Source organism: Phaenicophaeus curvirostris, chromosome 1 (genome assembly GCF_032191515.1).
Source record: "Phaenicophaeus curvirostris isolate KB17595 chromosome 1, BPBGC_Pcur_1.0, whole genome shotgun sequence".
Classification (NCBI taxonomy): Eukaryota; Metazoa; Chordata; class Aves; order Cuculiformes; family Cuculidae; genus Phaenicophaeus; species Phaenicophaeus curvirostris.
The window spans coordinates 40106181-40126934 of record NC_091392.1 but is presented as its reverse complement, the minus strand read 5'-3'; the positions used below and the strand labels follow the sequence as shown (position 1 = coordinate 40126934).

Genomic DNA, 20754 nt, shown 5'->3' with positions numbered 1-20754 from the left:
GCATCCCTTCCAGTTCCTGACTTCTTCCTCTGTGGTGGGGAGCTTCGTTTGCCTCATCTGCAAGAACAAGTTCTTTCTATTCCCAGTTCTTTGCCTTGGGCTAATCTCTGAGAAAAAGCTGAGGTTTCTCAGCTATAAGCCAAGTCTCTCAAGCCCTGAGAGACAATACAGTCACTATTTGACAGAAGCATCCACACTTTATGCCAAAGGATGCTGAGCCAAGTATGAGACAAGCTTACTGCATGCATCTAGTACAGCAGACTCGGGATGGCTCATACGACTTGCCTGCGAAGTCCCCAGCACCTGTACTCCAGCACTGAGACATCTACAGGATGTCCAAGGTCAATACACAGACATTAGCCTTTCCTTCTAATGCAGTGTGGAGATACCCTATATCTTGGAATGCATCTTCCCACTGCCCTTCTGTGACAGCATCCATTCTCTTAGCCTCAATCTGCATCTTAGGCTCATTCATTTATGCTGCATTTATGCCATATTTATGCTGAATTTATGCTGCACCACCTCAGACCTGCTGTTATGATACCAAACCTTCACAGAAATCTCTCATCGTTGTGGAAATATCTGTTGATGACGGGTCATATTCCATGAGGAATGATTCTTAGCAACCAGTCTGATTGGTTAGGCACTGCAAGTCTGGTTAAATTCAGCTTAAATTGAGCTTACTCACTCAGAAATACACAGACGTTGTCCTTAAGTGAAAGACATGGGGAGTGGGAAATCACATATTTGCATAAAAATTCCAGCTATTCATTTTCTTCTTTATTTAGTAAAATAAATTGAAAAGTTCATGTGACATCAAGCAACAAATCTGTTCCTAGTGTCATGCGTGGCTGACAGTAGATCCCAGCATAGCTCCGAAAGCAAAGAGAATGAAGGAAACAGATCACTCTGGGAAGTGCAAGCTTTATCACCGATATTGCCATTTCACTGTATCATCCTTTGTCCCAGCAGAGGTGGCTTGGAAGGACACAGTGTAGGACAATAGCAGAGCTACTTGAGTACTGAGAAAAGAGTTCTGGAGCCAACGAATGAGAAAGAAGAGATTCCTAAAGTGGACAGACAGCATATATGTACATAGCATGGAGATGGGAATCAGTGACTGAGTTGGCCCCTTATCCTACTTATTCCAGGAATTCATCAGCTGCGGGGTTTAGTGAACTCTTCAGACACCAGAAACAGATGATTCTGGGTAGTCATCCTGTTGGATGAAGAAGAATCAGAGTTCCTCATTAAGAGCCTTCTCTTCAGGTTCATCTTCTTTCTAAAACACATTAGAGGCAGGAAATCAGTTTTGACTTGCTTGATTTCTCAGCATAGTGATAAAAGGACACCAATCAACTTAAATGCTGTCTGTGCCATTGCCCTGCCTATCCCATTTCAATTGCACAGCACGGGAATCTGACACACAAGCCTCTGTGCTATAGAAATTTGAGCTTTGGCAGACAGAACTCTTAACACTGAATGAACATGGAGGTTAAATTGTCCCTCACCCAGTAGAGACCTCCAGTACAGTCCTGAGCCCTTGTCTGTATAAACTGTTCTGTGACGTTCTTGAATGATTTCCTTCCTATTCATGCCACTGTCTTTCTGTTCCTCTCCTATGGGCTTCCAGCTACCACCCCCTCTTCAGTGTCCAAAAGCACCCTTCACTCTCTCCCCAGCTCCTGTTCCCAGAAAACAGATGCTCCACTGACACCTTCACACACATGCAGAGGTCAGTGAAGTCTTCTTGCTGTAGACTAGAAGGTAAGAGTCAATGAAGAATGAGGTTTTTCAAAGACACCTATCTCTACTCTGCTCTAGACCTACTGCTTTTTCTGATATTCAGCTGCAAATTAAAATGAAAGAGGAGGTGTCAGTGGTGGGGAGGAGTTCAAGGAACTGAAGTAACTTTCAAGAGATCTGTGAGCAACAGCATTGTCCTACAAGATCCCAGCTTCCTGTAGACCATACATAAGTTGGACCTTACCTTCTGCATTCTTTGTAAGAAATGATTACAGAAGTCCTGTACACGTTCAACAGAGACTTCATCCAGAGTCAACACGTCCTGCTCCTCATCTGGTGAGTGGAATATAGCCAGAGCTGGCAGCTGGGACTTCTTCAGTTTGAAGTATGATATTGTGTATTCATTGCTCTTCAGATTACTGTCTACCAGGAGAAAGAGAATCTGTGATGGAAATAGGAGAGGAAATGTGAGGAAAACAGAGACTCAGAAAGAGAACAGGTCCCCATACAGTGATCACATGAAGATCACCAGTGATTTTTATAAAGAGTTAGAGAAATGTGCCATACACTGTTAGGACAGCACTTGCCTCTGCCACTATCTAACTGCACCATGCAGTGCATTTTTCTGTATTTTGTCAAGTCCAGACTTACCCTACCAAGAAAAATGTCTTCTTTCATCTTCTTTAAAACTCTGTCTACAGTATGCAGGAAGGCAGTACCCACTTTTATTCTCTTAATAGATGAGGAAACAAGATGTCTTTTATCTTAGCGGCACATGTAAAAGAAGCCAACTCCTCTACTTGTTAGTTATTTGGGTAAGATTCTCACACTCACGCAATACCCAGAGTGGCAGAGTAAAAAGGTGTTTTGGCTGCATGGAGAATCAAACTAAATTGGAAGAATGCAGGAGTGAAGTATAGGGCAACAGGAGCCCATAAGGGTAAGAACACAGAAGTACCAAACACAATAGATATATTTAAGTGAGATGCAGTGAAGAGAAATGAAGATGCAAGCATTTGGGAAACAGGAATTGTTGGCAAGACACCGATGTCCATACTGACCAGCTCAGTGGAGGGTTGTTCAGACCTGGGGAGAGAAGCCCAACAATGAATAAGCCAGGATAAGAATGACTTACAGTTTTCTAGGCCCCTGAATAGTCACGGAGAGCAAGACCAAGCTAAGGAATAGGATTCTTCCCAGTTGATTCAGTAGTATGGATTTATCAGAATTGGTGACTAACTCCATTATTTTATTTTAAGAGTAAGTTTCAACTGATAACTTACAGGTGCAGTTAGAATTAATATGAATTTAAAATTTTGGAATCAGAAAGATTTTCAACAAAATGTACAGCTATATCAAATATCTTTATAAAATTATCTGTTAATACCGAATAGAAACATTATATATAAATTTTATAAAAGAAAATTAATACAGCACTTGAACAATTTAATCAGTGACCTGATTAAATAGAACCCCTTGGCAGGTAACACCCAAGTCAATAAAACATGCTAATATCCATCTAACATGTGCGATCTTATCTTCTCTTTACCCTGTGCAAGCATAGCCCAGCATATTCAATGTACCTGTGGGCATGGATATGACTTAACTTACATAAGAAAAAAAGAAGAGTTTAAATAAAGAAAATTAATGCAATGTGAAGATGATGTGCCCTGTTCCCAGGCTGTGACTCATGTTTTTCTTTCTTTTCAATCAAGAACACTCAAGTTAGCATAGGCAACAGCCTATGAGGAGGAGCTATAGTTAGGCTGGTATATGGTGTAACTGCAGTTAATCACTGCAATACAGAAACAGGAGCAAAATTTTCATTGGATGTGTGATATTTACCACCTGCAATTTCTCATCCAAAAGTCAACTGTGCCTTGAAGGGCAACAAGCTAGTGGACAGGCAGGTTGTGGGGAACTTCTCCCAGGAAGCTAAATTCATCCTTTTGCATGATAAAACACTTAGCTGGAGAAGTTTCACAAATCTAAAGGGTCACAGGCCTAAGGACCTGATCTAAGAGGCTTTCAGTTGGAGCAGAAATACTTAGGTTTCGGGGCTCTCCTTCAAACTAGTGAGCTAGAAATAGAGGCTGGTGTTGGGGGAAAGCACTTTCAGAGGATCGGTACAGGAAATGCTATCACGTTTTCAGCAGTTCATTCACCAGATTTTGGGTTTCTCTATGGAAGAGATTTTCTTTGTGAAAGAGTCACTAGACAATAATGGTTTTTTAATCAAATGTTAAACAAGAAGTTAATTAAAAAAATTATAATACCTAGGTTGTTAAATGTTGTCATTTTCCTCACAAAATATCCTCTACCTTTAAACCAGATGAACAACATTTTAAAATGGTAATAGAAATGAATGTTAAAGTTAACATTCTTCATTTTATCAAGTTTCCAGCCTTTGTTAAAAATCCCCAAAATGAAAAAGCTATGTATATTTTATCCACGAATACAAAGAATAGAGTAAGAATAAAAGAACAAAAAGACTGGGATTTAGAAGTCCAAACACCTCCTTTCTCAAAATGGAAACACACAAACAACTGGCGTCTCAAGTAGAAAGTCTGAGATATCTTCATTCACAGTTCCTAACTTGGATTCCTAATGATTCACATTTGGTTTACAGAGTTACAGGGTGCCAAAGTACAGCAAAAATTTCCTTCCCCCCATATATTCCAAAAATACAGGAGAGGTGGTAGTTGTGTTTTTCCACTGTCACTTGAAAGAAGACACCTAATGCTTATCATGTGTTTTAGAATGACACATTCCTGGTAGGTGCTGGGACATGGCATGAATCCTTCTTCACAAAAAGGACAGGCCCTGCATCCTCTGCTGGATGTGCTCCAGCGGTCTTGCCAAGGCCTGTGCAACCTCCTCCTCACACCTGTGAGACAGTCTATAAGGTGTGTTAGTACTGAGGTCACAAGCATGGGAAGCCTGGTCTCCTTAGCAACTGGAAACCAAGTAGGTTTCTCAAGCAGGACGTTTCCATGATAGATGCAACCTGGTGGTGGTCATTTTCTCATGAGGAATTTATTTTGTTCAGAGATTCCCAGTCAGCTCTAATCATAAAGAATGAACGCAGTGACCATGGGAAATCGTACTGACCATGAGACAAGATTCACCTTGCCTAACTTCTGCCACCTAGATCTTAATTCTTGTCTCAGCTGGTCATCTAGGCAACCTCTACAATAAATGGTACAAGAAATAGCACTTGACTGCACTCATCTTAGAAAGGAAAGAAGGAGATGTTCGTCTTTCTCTACCAGTGCTGAAAAGAGCCTATAGCCTTAGCTTAGATGACTTACCAAAGCTATAATTCACCAAAAAAAAGGCCTACTTGCTATGTCATCTCTCACATCACTCCTAGAAAGCAGGTAGTTTCACCCAAACTAGAAAGTTCCTCTGTTTTATACTATGCTGTACAATAGCTGTTTATTTCATTCTGAAACAATTTCCATGAAATTGCTTCATCTTGGAGCAATTTTCTTGCCTGTTTTCAGAAGCCTGCTGCTAGAGGCAGTGAAGGATCTCCTGCACGGATGAGGAGCTCCCAACACAAATTCTCCCTTCCACACATTATACTCCAAGAACACACGACACAGTGTGATATTATCTATGCCCTGTCACCTGCAATAAGCTCTCCTTCAGAAAATTTTGTACAGTGGTGATGTCTTGGTGTCTTGACAACTTGATTCCTATCCCAGTGCTTTTAGAACACTGAGTTCCTGATAAATACTAAGATACAGAATGACGGTACTGCCTAAGGAATTAAAATTAATTGCAAATAGTACTGCAATGGTGGAAACAAATTTGATGTTGCTTAGTTTTATCTCTAAGGAAGACAAACAGGAAGGATGATCAAGCCTCATATCCAATATTTGACTTTGTACTTTATGGAACTGCAACTTTCATTCATTTAGAAGAGTGTTTAAGCAAAAAGAACAAAATCTGAAGTTTGAGTAATATCTTACATAGTTTTCATGGTACATCAAAGCAAAATGAAAACATCAGTCATACTCAAAAAAGCAAGCGACAAAACCAATTTTACTGCAGGTATCTGTTAAGTGACATAGACAACCCATACTTATAGGTTCTCCTTCTTATGGCTAAAAGAGGAATCTCTAAATACTACCTCTTTCAGGTCTGGAGCCATTAATATCTGGCAAGAAAAATAAAAGATGTATGAATGACTGCCTGCAAAATAGAAAGTATCACCCATCATTTCCATGGAAGAACTGAAAGGGTTTTTCAGAACCCAGTTCTAAATGGGCTTACATATAAATTAAAAGGGACTTGGCAAACATCTCTTCCCAGATCATTTTATCATTGTAAACCAATTATACCAGCTGCAGCAAAAGCTGGTTTTGTTATTCCCAGCAACACCTTATTGAAACTTTGCAAACACCCACAAGGCACGCCAGCTGTAATTGTCATGTTATACCCTGACACAGTGGAAAGAAAACTGAAGATGCTTATACTAGTTTGGCTCAGCAACACAGACCCTGACATTTCCTTTCCAGTAGGAAGCCTGGACTCTTGGCAGTACTTTCTCAAATAAGCACATATTTCATTGCAGTGGGATCCTTCCAAGAAGGCTGGTGGATTCACTCCTGCATCTGTAGTTCACTGTTATCCACCCACAATTGTTTCTCAAAGTCTTCTAGAAAACACTATATTTCTTATTCTTGTCAGTTCTTGCTGGCTTAGCATCTTCCAACATTTTCATTTTCCTCTCTGTCATTTTATAGCCCCCAGGTTCCACAATAAAATCTAGAGGAATCTAAATTGCCTTCAGACACTCACTGCTGTTCAGGGAGCAGTTAAGGCTGTTTTCAAATAATGGTCCTCACCATACAGCCTCAAGGATCCTCCAGCTGAAAATCTCAGCTTCCTCTCAGGCAAAAATTAAAAGATCATAAACCAGAGATGAAGGGACTATTACAGTGCAATTGTACGATCCATTAATGGATGGACTCAATGATCTTAAGGGTCTTTTCCAATCTAAAGGATTCTATGATCATATTATTTTCTTCAGTCTTTGGTGTCAGCCACTCAGCAGCAGCAGTTCCTCTTCATGTCTCCATCAGTCCAAGCAACAAGTTTCTCTTCTCCCTCCAACTGGTGATGACTGACAAGGAATACTCTTCCCTCAGAGAACAGCAGAGATGTAGGAAAGGACTGGTACCCTTTCTCCTGCTTGAGAACCCTCTTGAGGCCCTGTTTGTGTTCTGCACTGGATTGTAGAGAAGTTGCAACACACACAAAGTCTCCCCACTCTGTTCTGGCACTCAGCGATTATTGTATAGCGCTGTTGGATGCACTGGTACGTGTTCACAGGATGCCTGAACACCTTTCAACTGCACAGCAACAATTTCTTGCTTGAACCACTGACAGCACTAACCCTGCAGCACAAACAAGCCTTCTACTACCAGCCCACAGGCTATGAATTATTCACTGATAATCCTGAATAAAATTCCATCAAGAATGTTGCATTTATTCACAGAGAATCTGCAAGCTGCAAAAAGGAAAACTCTACTCAATACTTGACTTGTTTCGATGTAAACCTGATTGAACTTGGTAGCCCTGACAACAGATAACTCCGCTTAGGAAAATTAGCCAGTTGAGATTTCCATGGTATTGTGCCATGGTTGCCTCTGGTCCACAAACTAATTCATGTCTTTCTACATGACAGAAAAATAGAGACAAACCTAAGTGGGCATATCACTCTGCTTACTTCTTACTATCCAGATGTAAGACACAAACAGTGAGATCCTAACTCTCTCTTACTGCTTTGTAAGAGGGCAGTCCAAATCACAGTTTATTCCTCAGAGAGCCACTCCTTCAGAAAAAACAACTTATTAGACTCTAAGTCCCTTCACCTATGTGTCTTGCAATACAACAGCAGTACAGTTGAAATAATTATTCAAATCCCCACATGTTTAATTTCTATATTTTACTCTGGCAAATTTCTTCTAGACTGATTTGGTGGGAAACTTGCCTTCGTGAATTTAAAAAAGTTAGATTTGGCTTGCTAATAATTCATAAATTATCTGGATGTTAGTATAACATTTTATCCAATGTTTTGTGGAGTATTTCTAGGAAAATTATTCACATCTGCTTAGAGCTGGACATGTCATATGATGAGAAAACTAGCTGCAGCCACATCTGCAAAGGATAGCGATGCTAAACAGCAACACACTGTGTTAGAAAAACTAGCTGCCTGTGGGAGACCTGTATCAGGCTCTGCTCCTCATGGAGAACAGGGATAAAGGTGTCACTATTACACACATCTCATATGAACTGTCTGGAATTTTTCAGATGAATGCGTTTTCTTCTATCACTGTATTCATCAAAGCAGAACACTTTTGAAGAGACCTTTTGACTTCTATGAATGGTTTCTGCCTGTTCTCTTACCAATGAGTGGGACACATGGCAAGGTCCAAAATAGTCCTGTCATAAACAAGTCTCAAGACTTTAAAGGGGGAAGAGTTCCAAGGTGGCCTCTCCACTTGAAGATAAGGATATACTTGATTTTTAATCTGCTCCTTCAGTACCACAAGCAGATGCATGCAGACGTTCTTGTTCTCAAATCCAAAACCTTTCCAGCCCCATGCTTCTCCCAGGAAGATTTCTTCCACTGCCTCTCAGCTCAGCCTTCTCTGCTGCTGTGATCTTCTGCCCCCTTCCCATCTGCTGTTCTTCCTTGACCCAAATGCCTTCCTGTTGCTCCCAAACCTTTTTTTTTTTGCTTGCCAGTTCCTTCCTCTGTTCCTCAGAGACAAATTCCACTGTAACCCAGCTGTTGGCAGAGAATCAGCTATGAGAGGATTTACTATTTGGGGAGCTCTGTCCACAGAGGTTTGGGAACCAGGCAAAATTTCTCAGAAAGACCCTATCTATCGCATCACCTTAGTGCAGGAAATCCAACAAACCAATTGGCAACTCTTTTAAAATAGCTGTTTTCCCAGTATCCAACCAGAAGGCTAAGGGCTAAGATGCACGGCAACATTTAATTGCTTTCTGCTTACTTATATAATGCTCCTTGGCATTTTGCAGGCTGTATATACAAAATCGCCTCTCCCACCAGTGGAATGCAATCATCACCAGACTGAAGTGCGGCAGCTGTTATCTCCCAGTACCAGGCAATAAAACTGGACCAGAAGGGAGAAAGTACATAATGTCTCACTGTGGGAGCAGAGGACCAGGATACAGAGGATATCTTCCCCACAAGGAGGCAAACTGGCAAAAGGTGAACTGATCCAAATCCTCAACTTAATAACCCAGCTAATCCTGCCACTTGGCCTTTGATCCCCTAATGCACAGAGAAGTAGATTATGACCTCCCCATCCACAGAAAAAAATCACTGTTCTCCATTTTTGCTCCCTAATGGCCCTCCTCCTTTAGACTTACCTTCCCTCTGAACTGCTCCGCTGCCGCCTGATATCTGAGCATTCGGTCAGGGTGCTTTGGAGACATCTTGTCCGTGATCAGTAGGAGATTAAGCTGGAGCGAACTCTGCATCACACCTATTGCTGTCTGCCAAAAACATGGTCACCACAGACAGAGAGAGAAACACAGACAAGGAGATTGAGAACATTCAATCCACATTGGAGGAAGTGTCAGAGGGACACCAGTCCTCATGTCTCACATGGGATTTCTTTGCAAATCAGCCTCACAAGCAATACAGCTTTCTTTAAAGCAGGAGAGATCTAATCTGCATTCTTTATGAAAGTTCTTAACCTCCTGGCTTTGCTTATTCCTGAGGAGAGAGTCTGAAGACCACAAGGGTTTATCACTGGCCTCAGGATAGTAAGTGGTGAGGCAGGGGGACTGTCTAGATACAGTAAGATGAAGTCTAGAGGGGCAAGAAAGTGGAGAGGGAAGGCAAATAAACACTGAATATAAGGCTGCCATGAATGACTGAGGTTCAGCACCCAGCTGAAATGGAAGCATGAAAGAGAGAGGGATTTGTGGTGTTAGAGTTGGTGCCTCCCTTTATTTCCTTTCATAAGCACTAAGCTGTGTGTAGGATGGGGATGAGTTTCAGCAAACTTGGCGCCTGGGTATTCCAGTATGCTGAGGGTTAAAATTGCCTCTGCAGTCCCACAGTGGGAGAAGACCTGGAACCAGCTGTCCCCATCCTGTGGGCAAGGGTCAGGCTCCAGCACACACTGGCCCTCTATGAGGAGACAGGGCTAGCACTGGCCAAGAAGACACTGCATCACCTCCAGGAGCTCAGTCACTCACTCATCATCTCGCTTCTCCTAGCCACTTCCTTCAGCCCTGCAGCCTCTCCCTCAAACTAAACAGCAGCCAGGCCAGACCTGCTGCCTCCCCCGTGCCACTGAAACCACAGAGGCGCAGACTGTGCTACTCCCTGCCAGTAGGAGAAGAAAGTTTCCACAGGATCCAGGAGTAATAAGGAAGGGGTCAGGGAGTGCATGCTGGCAAGGGCCATGCTCTGCAAAGCATCTATTTTTTTGGCAGATGGAACTCAGCCATTAGCCTAATGTTTATCAGACATTTTGTACCCCTCCACTTCTCTGGTGAGGTGCAGATGGGGCAGGGGAGAGTAGGGGGTGATAGAAAACAAGGCTGGAGAGCATTAGAAGACCTCATGAGAAAGGGCAAGGCTGAAGGTGAGGGTGAAGCTGGCCAGTGCAATGGGCCATGACAAGACTGGGCTAAGAGAGGGCAGGGCTGGAGCAGCAGTTCCTTGGGCAGCTCCACACAAAGCCTGTCCATGCGGCCTTGTGCAAGAGCAATCAGCAAAACTCATCAACATGGCTGGGTCATATCTGCCTCTCCTGGAAAGCCCACAGGGTAAGTATTGCTTAAAAAAGTGTGTGGGAGGAAGAGTAAGGGCCCCAGGATGGGGAGAGAAACTCTTGGCAGCACTCTGTGTGATCCGCATGACCCCAGCCCCTGCTGACCAGCAGCATTCTTAGATGTAAACAGCATATGCACTAGGAATAAATATTTCTGAAAGAAACAAGCTACCTTAATGGAGCTGGGAGGGCTTTGGGCCCAAGACTGCAGGAGGCACTGTTAATTGCAGCATCTTGCTAGGACTCCAAGGTGTCTGGAAAAAAACTGGTACAATGTGGGTACTGCCAGTCGGGGTGGAGGGGACTGGCTAAACAGCTCAGGACTTCTTGGTCAGGAAGACAGCCTGAGTGCTAAACAGGATACCATGGAGTGACAGATGAAAATGTCAGGAGAAACACATGAAGAAAGTGCCATGATCTAATAGCTTGCCAAAAGATGTACTTGGAGGCTCCAAGGGTTCAGAAGGCCTGGGCAAGTATAAAGATAACAAGAACATCTCCACTGACGTAACTTCAAATGTTCTCAAAGGGCAGTGAGGACAGTGGAGCAGGATATAGTTTTTCTGTCCCTAGAAATAGTCTGTGATTTTGAAATGCATTTTTCACATCCCTTATCAAGATGACAAAATAAGTCCAATTTCTTTTTTTTTTCTTTTTTTTTTCTTTTTTTTTCTTTTAAAGGAAAAAGCCAGAATTTCTACAGTACATCATTCTGAAAACAAAATCTTGCGTTCCCAAAACAAAATGCTCTTGGCCCTACTAGCAGGCTGCACCTGAAATGAGGAATGTGTTAGCCCTCTTATCTGATTCTTGGCATCAACTTGAAAAGGTATAGCTTTGAAACAGGTTGGGCCATTCCCCTTTGATTAAATGGAGCCTGGTCAGCACTACTGTAGATACCCAGAAGTCTGCAAAACACTTGATCAGCAATAATAAAGTCTCAGCCTTGCAGCCACTGGACTTCTAAGACCTATTGACTCCACAGCAATGAGTCTGGTGGAACTGACGGGACTTCAGAGGAGCCTAAAACCTTGGTCACTCTCTATAGCAGGGACAAGCATTGGGACCCTGCCACTGCTAGTCAGATGGGTGAACTAATGAAGATGACCAACATGGAAGCACCCTAAGACTGATTTTATTTGTTGTTGTTGAATTGATGAATTCTCGAGGAAGGGATAGGGGGAATGGGAAAAAAATTTGCTTGGTAAGTTTCCAACCAGCTCTTGAATATGTCTTCAAATAGCTGATCTTACGGCAAGCCCTGCGTGCTGGGTGATGAAGAAGAGCCTCCCTTCTGGGAGTAGGTCACTTGAGTTTCCCTGTTTCTCAAGGATTCTCAGTCAATAGTAGGAATTCCAGCTGCGCAGGGTCTGCAGCCATGGCACAATATAGCAAATGCCCATGGGAAGAAGCAGCACTGCTTCCAGGAGTGGTAAGAAATGTAGCTCTTTGCCTACCCACACCCCAACTTTACCGGAAAGCTAAAGGAACGACTATGCCACCCGTCCTCTCCCAGCACCACTTGCCCTAGCACAGCATCTGCTTCCAGTTCTTGTATGAAGTAGCAGTTAAGAGTTGTGTGGCTTCCACAACCGCATCCACACCATTGCTGTGACCCCTCCCACATCCTTGTATGCAAACTCTAGGGCCAGAGGATGCCTATGACAAGGAGGCCATTTGCCAGTGTGAGGGCTGTGAGGAGCTGGTAATTACCACTGGGTTGTACTCTGTCACCAGGCGAAGCTCATTCATCCGAATGAAACGAGTAATCTTCTCAGCGTCAACACCTTTGACGTTCATATCCAGATCCTTCCGGTCATTGTCTACCTGAAAACATGCAAAGACACTTGCAGTCACAGCTGTCCTCTCCTCTCAGTATTCCCTCCAAAGGCACTGATGGCACTCACAGAGACACCCATCCCAAGAGACACTGCCATTCTATCCCTTCCACCACACAATCTCACATCTGGAGGTCCAGAACCTACAGAGACTAGCATGCTCTTTGAGATAAGGATCTTCTATGCTCCTTCAGTCTCCCAAGGCCAAGGCAAATTCATGGCACAATAGAAATCACTGAGGATTCCAGACACCCCAACAGTATCCGTCCCTGATGCAGTGGAGACAGGAAGGATTAGCTGATAAATTATTCTAGACATTGTGGGGAGAGATCATTAAATGGCCTAAGTCCTTTCATCGGTTTTGGCTTTATATCCATTTTTAAAAACCTCATCTGCTTATTCTGTTTCTTCTGCAAGTAATAAACATTGGCATGGGCCTGTAAGGATTTCCTGGAAACATTGTGCAAGCAGGAAATCTATCCAATAAAAAGAGGATTTTTTTTTCCAATACTGTAGAAGAAAAGGGGGAAAAAAGTCAAGCCCAGCACATCTTAGCTTTAGCAGAAAATCCATTCTGCCGCACATCTCCCCGCACTCCATCCTCCTACCCAAGCAATGTGGTTTTATTGTGGGTTTCATGACCTGGTAAACAGAAAAAAACAGGCAATCACTGAACAATAGCTAAACCACCTAATGGGGCAGAGTTGCTGTGCAGTACAATGCAGGATGTGATTGAGCTGAGACATCTGGACTTTGTCATGCAATAGGACCAAAGTTTGGGATTTTAAGGTCTTTGATACACTTGTTGAATGAGATTCTTCGGGCTGAGGAAAGGTCCACACGCACACCCCAGATTTTATTCACTGCATCTGCACAACCTCTGAAAATACTTGTATTAGTTTTTCCAGTGGTGTGCAGACATCTAAAGTCCATTTTGCTGTTCTGCGGTCATTAGCAAGGTCTTTGATCTGGTAGAGGATCACAGCGCCCTGTCTGGCAATGCAAAATGGTGTTTTTCAGAACATGCAGCCTAATTCCTCTCTCAGACTCTCCTCCTGCATAAAATGAAAGGGCAGCTCTATTCAAGTAAATGAGATCAGACCAGTGTAACACCTGTGCAACTGAGATCAGACAAGCCTTGGGAACTAACCTAAAGCACCCTAGACTCCACAGAAAGTCTTCTCTTAACTTTCAGGGGCTTCTGGAAACACCTGGTTTCCATTTTGGGAAAGTAACATCTTAAATCTGTGCTCAACATTTATGATTTCAAGAAAATAAGGCTGGAAAATAGCCTGCCTCTAATAGTTGAAGCTCTAGTCAAAATGCCTCTGTCACTCCATATAGTTAGCTTGTTAGCTTCTGCTAATTATGTTCTTTTTCTTTTTAGGTCTATCAGGACAGATTCCTCACTAAAATAAATCAGTTTCCCTCCACTATATGTAAAGAAGTCTCACCAGCTGACAACAGCCCCTCCTACTATTGTAGTTATCGTTTAAACATCTAAGCATTGTGTTTCATACTCTGTAAAAGCAAGGAAAAAAAATGAGTTTATGCCTCTGATTCATTGCTATCCTGGTCATGCATCTTTTTATTCTTCAAATGAGTGTTTGTTTCTAAGTTTCTATCTCAGTTCTTTTTTTCTTTTCCTTTTTACCTCCGACCTCTTACTCCTACACAGTACCCAGCACAGAATAAAAGGAAAAATAATGTGTCTGAATAATTTAAGAAAAACTGACAATTACACAAGTGAATTGTCAACCACATTTGAACCTGGCTAATGTATTAGTTGTTTGGGGTTTTTTCCTATTGAACAAGAGTTTAGCTCAAAAAACTGGACTGTGAACAAAGAATATTCAACATAATCCAAATTCTAACAACCCAGATACTTTGTTTCATCAAATATCCTCCCAATGCAGTCATTCTCACTATCTGCCACAGCACGAAAACAAGGAATCTTTTCAATATTTTTGGAGGAAAACCACCATGACTAAGAAACAAAATTGAGATGGGTGTTGCTTCAAATTGCAACATCTGCACATAGCAAATAAAAGGTTAAATAAAAAGACCTGCCTACTTATTGCTCACTCTTAGATCACGCTCTTTGAATTATTTGGATAATTTCAGTGGTAAACATGGTGCAGGAAATGATGAGACAGAAAGGAGAACAAATTGGCTTTGTCCAGTCTTTGTACAACCTGGATCTAGACCTTGGCCAAGCTGCCACCTTTAGTTTCCCATTCCTCTCCCCCTCCCAGTGTGCTTAGAGCTCTGGTGAAACAACATTTCACAGGCCTTGAGGACATCCTGTGCTGCTTAGGGCCCTTCTTCTCAGACACACTACGCTCTCCAATTTTTAGAGTGCCACACTTGTGTGAGAAGCAGCAACACAAAGAAATTGATATAACCAATAGATTTAATTTGCTACTAACTTTTGTTGGCAATCTTGAAGCAAGAATATGGCCTTCCCCATATCATGTGTTTAGATTTCAGCAAACATAACTTCACATTCAATGAGGCACCAGCACTTACTGCTGGAATCAACAAAGATTTGATATAGTAATCCACTTTTAAAAACTGCAAAGTTACATTTTTAAGGTGCTCGTGCCCAAAGCATGTTTAGGGAATAATTCTTCAAACCACAGGGCAGGAGTCAGAAAAGGGAGCTTGGGATTTCTTTAGGTGGCAGAGCATCTGTAACAGCAGAGACCCAGTTTGAATCTGGTTTCAGTCACAACGGAAGAGTTGTGCACCCAGAGAGACAGCTTTGCCTGCCTGAAGCGACATTTGGCAAGATTTCATATCAAGTCTGCTGTGTTGATCCATTGTAACATGACCTCTACATGCTTTTCATGTGTCTCGAGAGCCTTTCCAAAACCATGGAAACCTCCAGGCAGGTCATTCAGAAATACACTGTCCTTTGCAAATCACCAGGGGCTGGACAAGACCTGCAAGACACACACTTAAAAAAGAGAGTTTCATCAAATGTAATAAATGTTATATATCATAGAATGGCTTTGGTTGGAAAGGACCTTAGAGTCCATCCAGTTCCAACCCCACTGCCGTAGGCAGGGACACCTTCCATGGGATAAGGTTGCTGCAAGCCTCCTCCAACCTGGTCTTGAACACCACCAGGGTTGGGGCATACACATCTTCTCTAGGCAACCTGTGCCAGTGCTCCACCACCCACAAAGTAAAAAAATCCTTCCAGATATCTAATCTAAGTCTTCCTGCTGTCAGCTTAAAACCATTACCCCTCATCCTATCACTTCACTCCCTGTTAAAGAGCCGCTCCCCAGCTTTCCTGTAGGCGCCCTTTAAGTATCTTAGTGATGGTCACTGCTAGTGAAAAGCAAAACAGGTCCCTAGGGCAGGAAGCTCTACAAATGTACTTTTAGGTGGGCAGGCAGTGACTGTCAATAACAAGTTTTGTTTTTTTTTTGGCTACCTGTAAGGAGAGATGGGCAGCTTTAAAATTCTTTATCACTATTACCTGGAGATTTAATTTCTTCTGTAGCGTAACTGCAGGCTGTTTTTAAGCTCTTGCCCTAAAAAAATAAACCCCAGCAGAGAGGATAACTCCTAAACCAGAGCAGTAATTCTGCAGACACAGCTTTCTGCGTGGCCCGGTGCTTGCCAGGGAGGATGCTCCTCGGGGGCTGCCCCCCATCCCTCCCCACGCCGCGGTCCCACGCACCCTGCGGAACAGCGTGACGGTGTTCGCCGCGACGCCGTAGTGGGACAGGACCGCGGAGCCGGTGCTGAGGCCGAAGGGAACCTCCGGGATCCGGCCGGCCGCCAGGCGAAACTCGGACGCTTCGGAGCTCTCCGGTTCCTGCGGATGAGGAGGAGGAGGAGGAGGGGGCGTGAGGGCCGCAGCCTCCCCCGGGCAGCGCCCGCAGAGGCGGCGCGAAGGCGCCACCTACCGGCTGCCCGGCAGAGCCGCCCGCCCCGCGGCCCAGGGAGCGGGGAAAGCCAAAAGCGGGGGCGGAGCAGCTTTCTCTCCTGTTGTCACCTTGGAATCATAGAATGACTAGGTTGGAAAAGGCCTTGGAGATCATCAAGCCCAACTGTACCCGCCCACTGCTAAGCCACATCCCTAAGCACTTCATCTACCCATCTTTTAAATGCCTCCAGGGATGGGGACTCGACCACCTCCTTCAGCAGCCTGGGCCAGTGCCTGATGACTCTTTTGGTGAAGAATTTTTTCTGAATGTCCAACCTGAACCTCCCCTGGTGCAGCTTGAGGCCATTCCCTCTTGTCCTATCACCTGTCACTTGGGAGAAGAGGCTAACACCCACCTCTCTACAACCTCCTTTCAGGCACTTGTAGACAGTGATAAGGTCTCCCTTTTGCTCCTTTTTTCTAGGCTAAAAAGTCCCAGTTCCCTCAGCCACTCCTTGTGAGACTTGTTCTCCAGACCCTTCACCACTTTCGTTGCTCTTCTCCGGACTCACTCCAGGAACTCAATGTCTTTCTAGTAGTGAGGGGCCCAGAACTGAACACAAGATTCGAGGTGTGGCCTCATCAATGCTGAGTACACCCCCATCTTGCCTGTATGGTCAGGATGCTGCAAAGATGCCCCACTTACCCCATCAACCACCTCTCCTGCCCAAACCCGGGCAGTCAGCAGTCAGCGATGCCAAGTGTGCTATCAGTTGCAAAGACACAGACAGCAGGTAGTTATAGCAGTGTGGGAATTTTGCTTTCCATTTCTCTGAAACTTCACTTACCCCACACTCACAGGTAATGTAGTGATGATACAAAGCCCTAGTGCTCTCAAAAGGGAAGCGAGAAACCCAGAATCTGGATGTTGCACATTTAAAAACACACCCATCCATCCATGTATATACATGTGTGTGTGTGTATGTATGTGTAAAACAAGTACATACAAATGTAATTTTTAAGACAGCCTTGATTCTGGAGTCAGTGGTTTACAATTTTTTAACACCTTGAATTAGCAGTATCCTGATTCCTTTTAAAAAGTTGTCATAGAATCATTAAGGTTGGAAAAGACGTCTAAGTTCATCAAGTACAATGATCAACACAACAGCAACACGCCTACTAAGCCATGTCCTGAAGTGCTACATCTACACATTTTTTTAACAGCTCAAGTGATAGTGATTCCATCACTTTCCTGGGCAACCTGTTCCAATGCTTCAGTGTCTTAGATATATCCTTTAAAAAGTGGCTCATTCAGATACACCAAAAGATAGAAGTGTGCAATTTCTCAGTAATTCAAGGTCCATCCTCTTTTTTGAAGCAAGAGCATTAGCTACAGCCTTAGCCTTTGTTAAACCCTCCCTTGCTATCCCCAGTCCCAACTTTTGTTTTGAGTGATGTATTTTTCATGCTTCTACTTATTGGATTTAAATTCTCGAGGCACAATCTCTGCATGGAAACTGGTTTGTTTTTCTTTTTAGTTTGAACTGTCAGCTCAGCTGTTTGCAAGCCCAGAGAGAATGGAAAACAAAATTCTTTCTTCAATCAAAAGAAAAACAGCTCTTGTGACCTGTTCTGGAAATGCCAGTGCATCAACATGGTTCTGGCAAGAGCGCTAAATCTTGGTGTGGGAATAACCTCACTGAGTTTTGGAGCATTCCTGGGAAAGCTGGGGTTTAATCAGGCCAAGAATGGCCGTTTCTTGCAGACACACAGGGTTTCTGGAGCAATGTGCTGTTTTTCCATCATGGCATGCTGTTCCCAGTCAGAGAGGCTGTGCTCATTACACAGGAAGCTTGCCGAGCCCTGTACAGCAGTGAATTGAAAAGCTGCAGCAGAGAAATAATTTATGGTGAACAGAGAATATAGACACTATTTGATTGAATATACTCTCAGGCAGAGGGCCAAGACAAGCCCTCATGGCACACACGCGTCTTTATCTATTGTTTAAATGCAGCCCTGTCGTGCTTCAGGCATTGAATGCACAACACGTCTCTGGCTGCTGCCTGTGCTCCTGGCAGCAAGGGCTGTCCTCACTCTGCAGGGTGGCACAGCCATCCCTCCCTGCCCCTGGACCTTGTGTGCCGCGTAGGAGCGGCCTCCTGCTGACTCCAATGAATTAAATCCTGCAGCGGATTTCACGGTGGCAAAAACCACCAGCAGTTACGCCCCTGCATTCCTTCACCCAGCAAGAAGCTACAGTCCTTGCCACAGCTTGGCAGGAGGCTCTGCACCCTGGGTACAGCCCTGCCACAAGCCTGGCCCAGCTACACTGGGGGAAGGAGACGCCTTTGCACTTTCGTTCTGTGTGTGCTGATTACCTCACTGGTTTGCAGGACTGCAAGAGCAACCCCGGAGGAGCTCTGAATGTCTGCAGGCGCCTAAGGCGAGGCAGCTGGTGCTCTGTGATCACTGCTTAGCTAGGCCCTTGGGGCATAAGCCTCCAGCGCGCACACACCTGTAGCTGCCTACAGGCTGATGCACAGGCAGCGCTATCAGCCCTCACTCCGTAGTGAGCTGTGAGATGCCATCGTCCTACACCCAGGGCATAATGCCCTCCCTAGGCTGCCCTCCCGTTCCAGGCATGGGGCAGAAGAAGGAAGGAGCTTGTAGAAAGTTGGTTTTGGAAAGCTGAAGTCTTCTCTGACAGAAGCCATTAGGCAGTGTGTGGGCAGTAGAAGCTCAGGGCAGAGCTCAAGGAAAAAGAGAAAAAAAGTGCAACTCGGGGACCTTAAAAGTAATGAGGATCCTGTCAGAGGCCTCTGTTTTATGGTGCTTTACCTTAATAAATATTTTTGTCTTGTTTCCTAAGGAAAAATATTCATGCCATTTTGGGGGCAGGGGGCACATAGCCATCTCTCACGCTTGAATTCTGTTGAATGTAGATACAGAGAGGCAGAGATTTCAAGGTTATCAACTCTGCAGAATAAAGCAGTGAGACAAAGAGACGATGCCTACACCCTCCCTGGGAGGAGGATGTAGCTTGACCCCAAACCTTCTTGGGCTTAAGAGGACTCAACATTGGTGCTGTTGCCAAAGACTAAGCTTCCTCAGCCCTGTCATGCAGGCAGTGCCTTCCTCTGTCTTTGCTGACTAAAGCAAACAACTGAAACTCCCATTCACCTGTTGCCAACATTCCTCTGCCACTCACATTCCTCTTTTGCTTCCCTTGCAGTATTTCCCCTTCTCCCGCTCCAGGGCTCCTGCTGTCTCCTTCACCTCCACCCCTTGCTCCATCTCCTTTTCCACACACAGCTGGAATTACCTGCATTATCTCTGTGGCCTGTCATAGCACCTTTCAGGACAGCAACTGCCTCTGAAAGGTGTTTATGCCACCGTCAACCCCACACTTTCAGGAAGGTGGGATAGGGGTACCAGCTGACAAAGGGAAGGTACTGTGAACATACCTGGAAGAATCCAATGACCACCACCTCTGCACCCCCGATGAAGGCATCAGCATCTGTGATGCTGTTCAGCAAGACAGGTTTTTCTTCAGTGCCTGCTGTGCCTGGAGAGGAGAGGTCCAGATTGGAAAAAGGGTACACAAAGAGCAGCTCTAAGAGGCTCTGCACAACAAGCACACAAGTACCCCAGTCCTTACAAGTTCACCCACACACCTCTCCTGCAATGCTTGTGCAGCACACCCTCGGTAAGGAGAACTCCCACAGCAGACCCAGCTTTTCCTTCAGCCAGGAGGAAAGCTCACTTACCGTGGGATGCAGAGCCACTGTCTTCAGCACACACTGCTGGGGAGCCCCTGGTGAGCAGGATAATGAAGAGGCATGGGAAGATGGAGGTGCCCATGGTAGCAGCTTGCCTTCTCCTTGCCACGTTGCCCTGCTCCACTCGTCTCCTCAGCAAGAGACACGTCAGCTGCTGCAGGATCCCACAGCCACTCCAGGGGTGGTGGGAAGGAAGCATCTGGCCAAGGGGAAAACCTCCGGCTCCTGAGATAACCACCTGGCTGGCAGAAAGCCCCTCCCTTCTGTGTGGACACCAGCCTTGGACAGCCTCACTGACACTACCACCACTGTATCCTCACCACAGCACTAGTCATCTCAGCTACCCTGCACCTGTGTGACCAAGTGCCTCAGCTGGGTAAGCATGCATGAAGGAGCCTCCGCACATCTCAGCGCTGGGCCTTAGAGGCTGTTGTTCCCTTGTGCTTGGCTAGCAGGCTAGCTCTTGCATTGGCTCTGCTTATTGGGTACAGCTGCTGTGGCAAGTGTTAAACTTGAGAATGCCATACTGTAGCTCCTTTTGCCCATGCAATTCCCACCTATGATAAGAGGTGGGGGCTGCCTACCCCCGCAGTCTACACTCATCACAGGTCAGACTTCAGGCTTCACAAAACCCCTGAAAGAATCAGCTCCAAAATCATCTGCCTATACAGTTA

At 44.6% G+C, this 20754-nt stretch overlaps 1 protein-coding gene across 1 annotated transcript; it reads right to left on the bottom strand.

Moving 5' to 3' along the window:
• Nucleotides 1–538: 538 nt before the first annotated feature.
• ERP27 (endoplasmic reticulum protein 27) lies at nt 539–20500 on the bottom strand. The gene is made up of 7 exons (XM_069854087.1): nt 20069–20500; nt 19766–19866; nt 16113–16250; nt 12294–12407; nt 9163–9288; nt 1991–2188; nt 539–1282 (listed from the first exon to the last, which is right to left on the bottom strand). Exons 1-7 carry the CDS (start codon nt 20277–20279, stop codon nt 1238–1240), a joined length of 933 nt encoding a protein of 310 aa, XP_069710188.1. The 5' UTR covers nt 20280–20500; the 3' UTR covers nt 539–1237.
• Nucleotides 20501–20754: the final 254 nt, after the last annotated feature.

Excerpts from the sequence above, each read along its gene's own strand:
- ERP27 (XM_069854087.1), bottom strand. The coding sequence starts at position 20,279 with ATGCTTCCTTCCCACCACCCCTGGAGTGGCTGTGGGATCCTGCAGCAG. Across the intron at positions 2,189-9,162 it reads CGGAGCAGTTCAGAGGGAAG|ATTCTCTTTCTCCTGGTAGA; the intron begins GTAAGTCTAAAG and ends TTTCCATCACAG. Across the intron at positions 1,283-1,990 it reads TCTTACAAAGAATGCAGAAG|AAAGAAGATGAACCTGAAGA; the intron begins GTAAGGTCCAAC and ends AATGTGTTTTAG.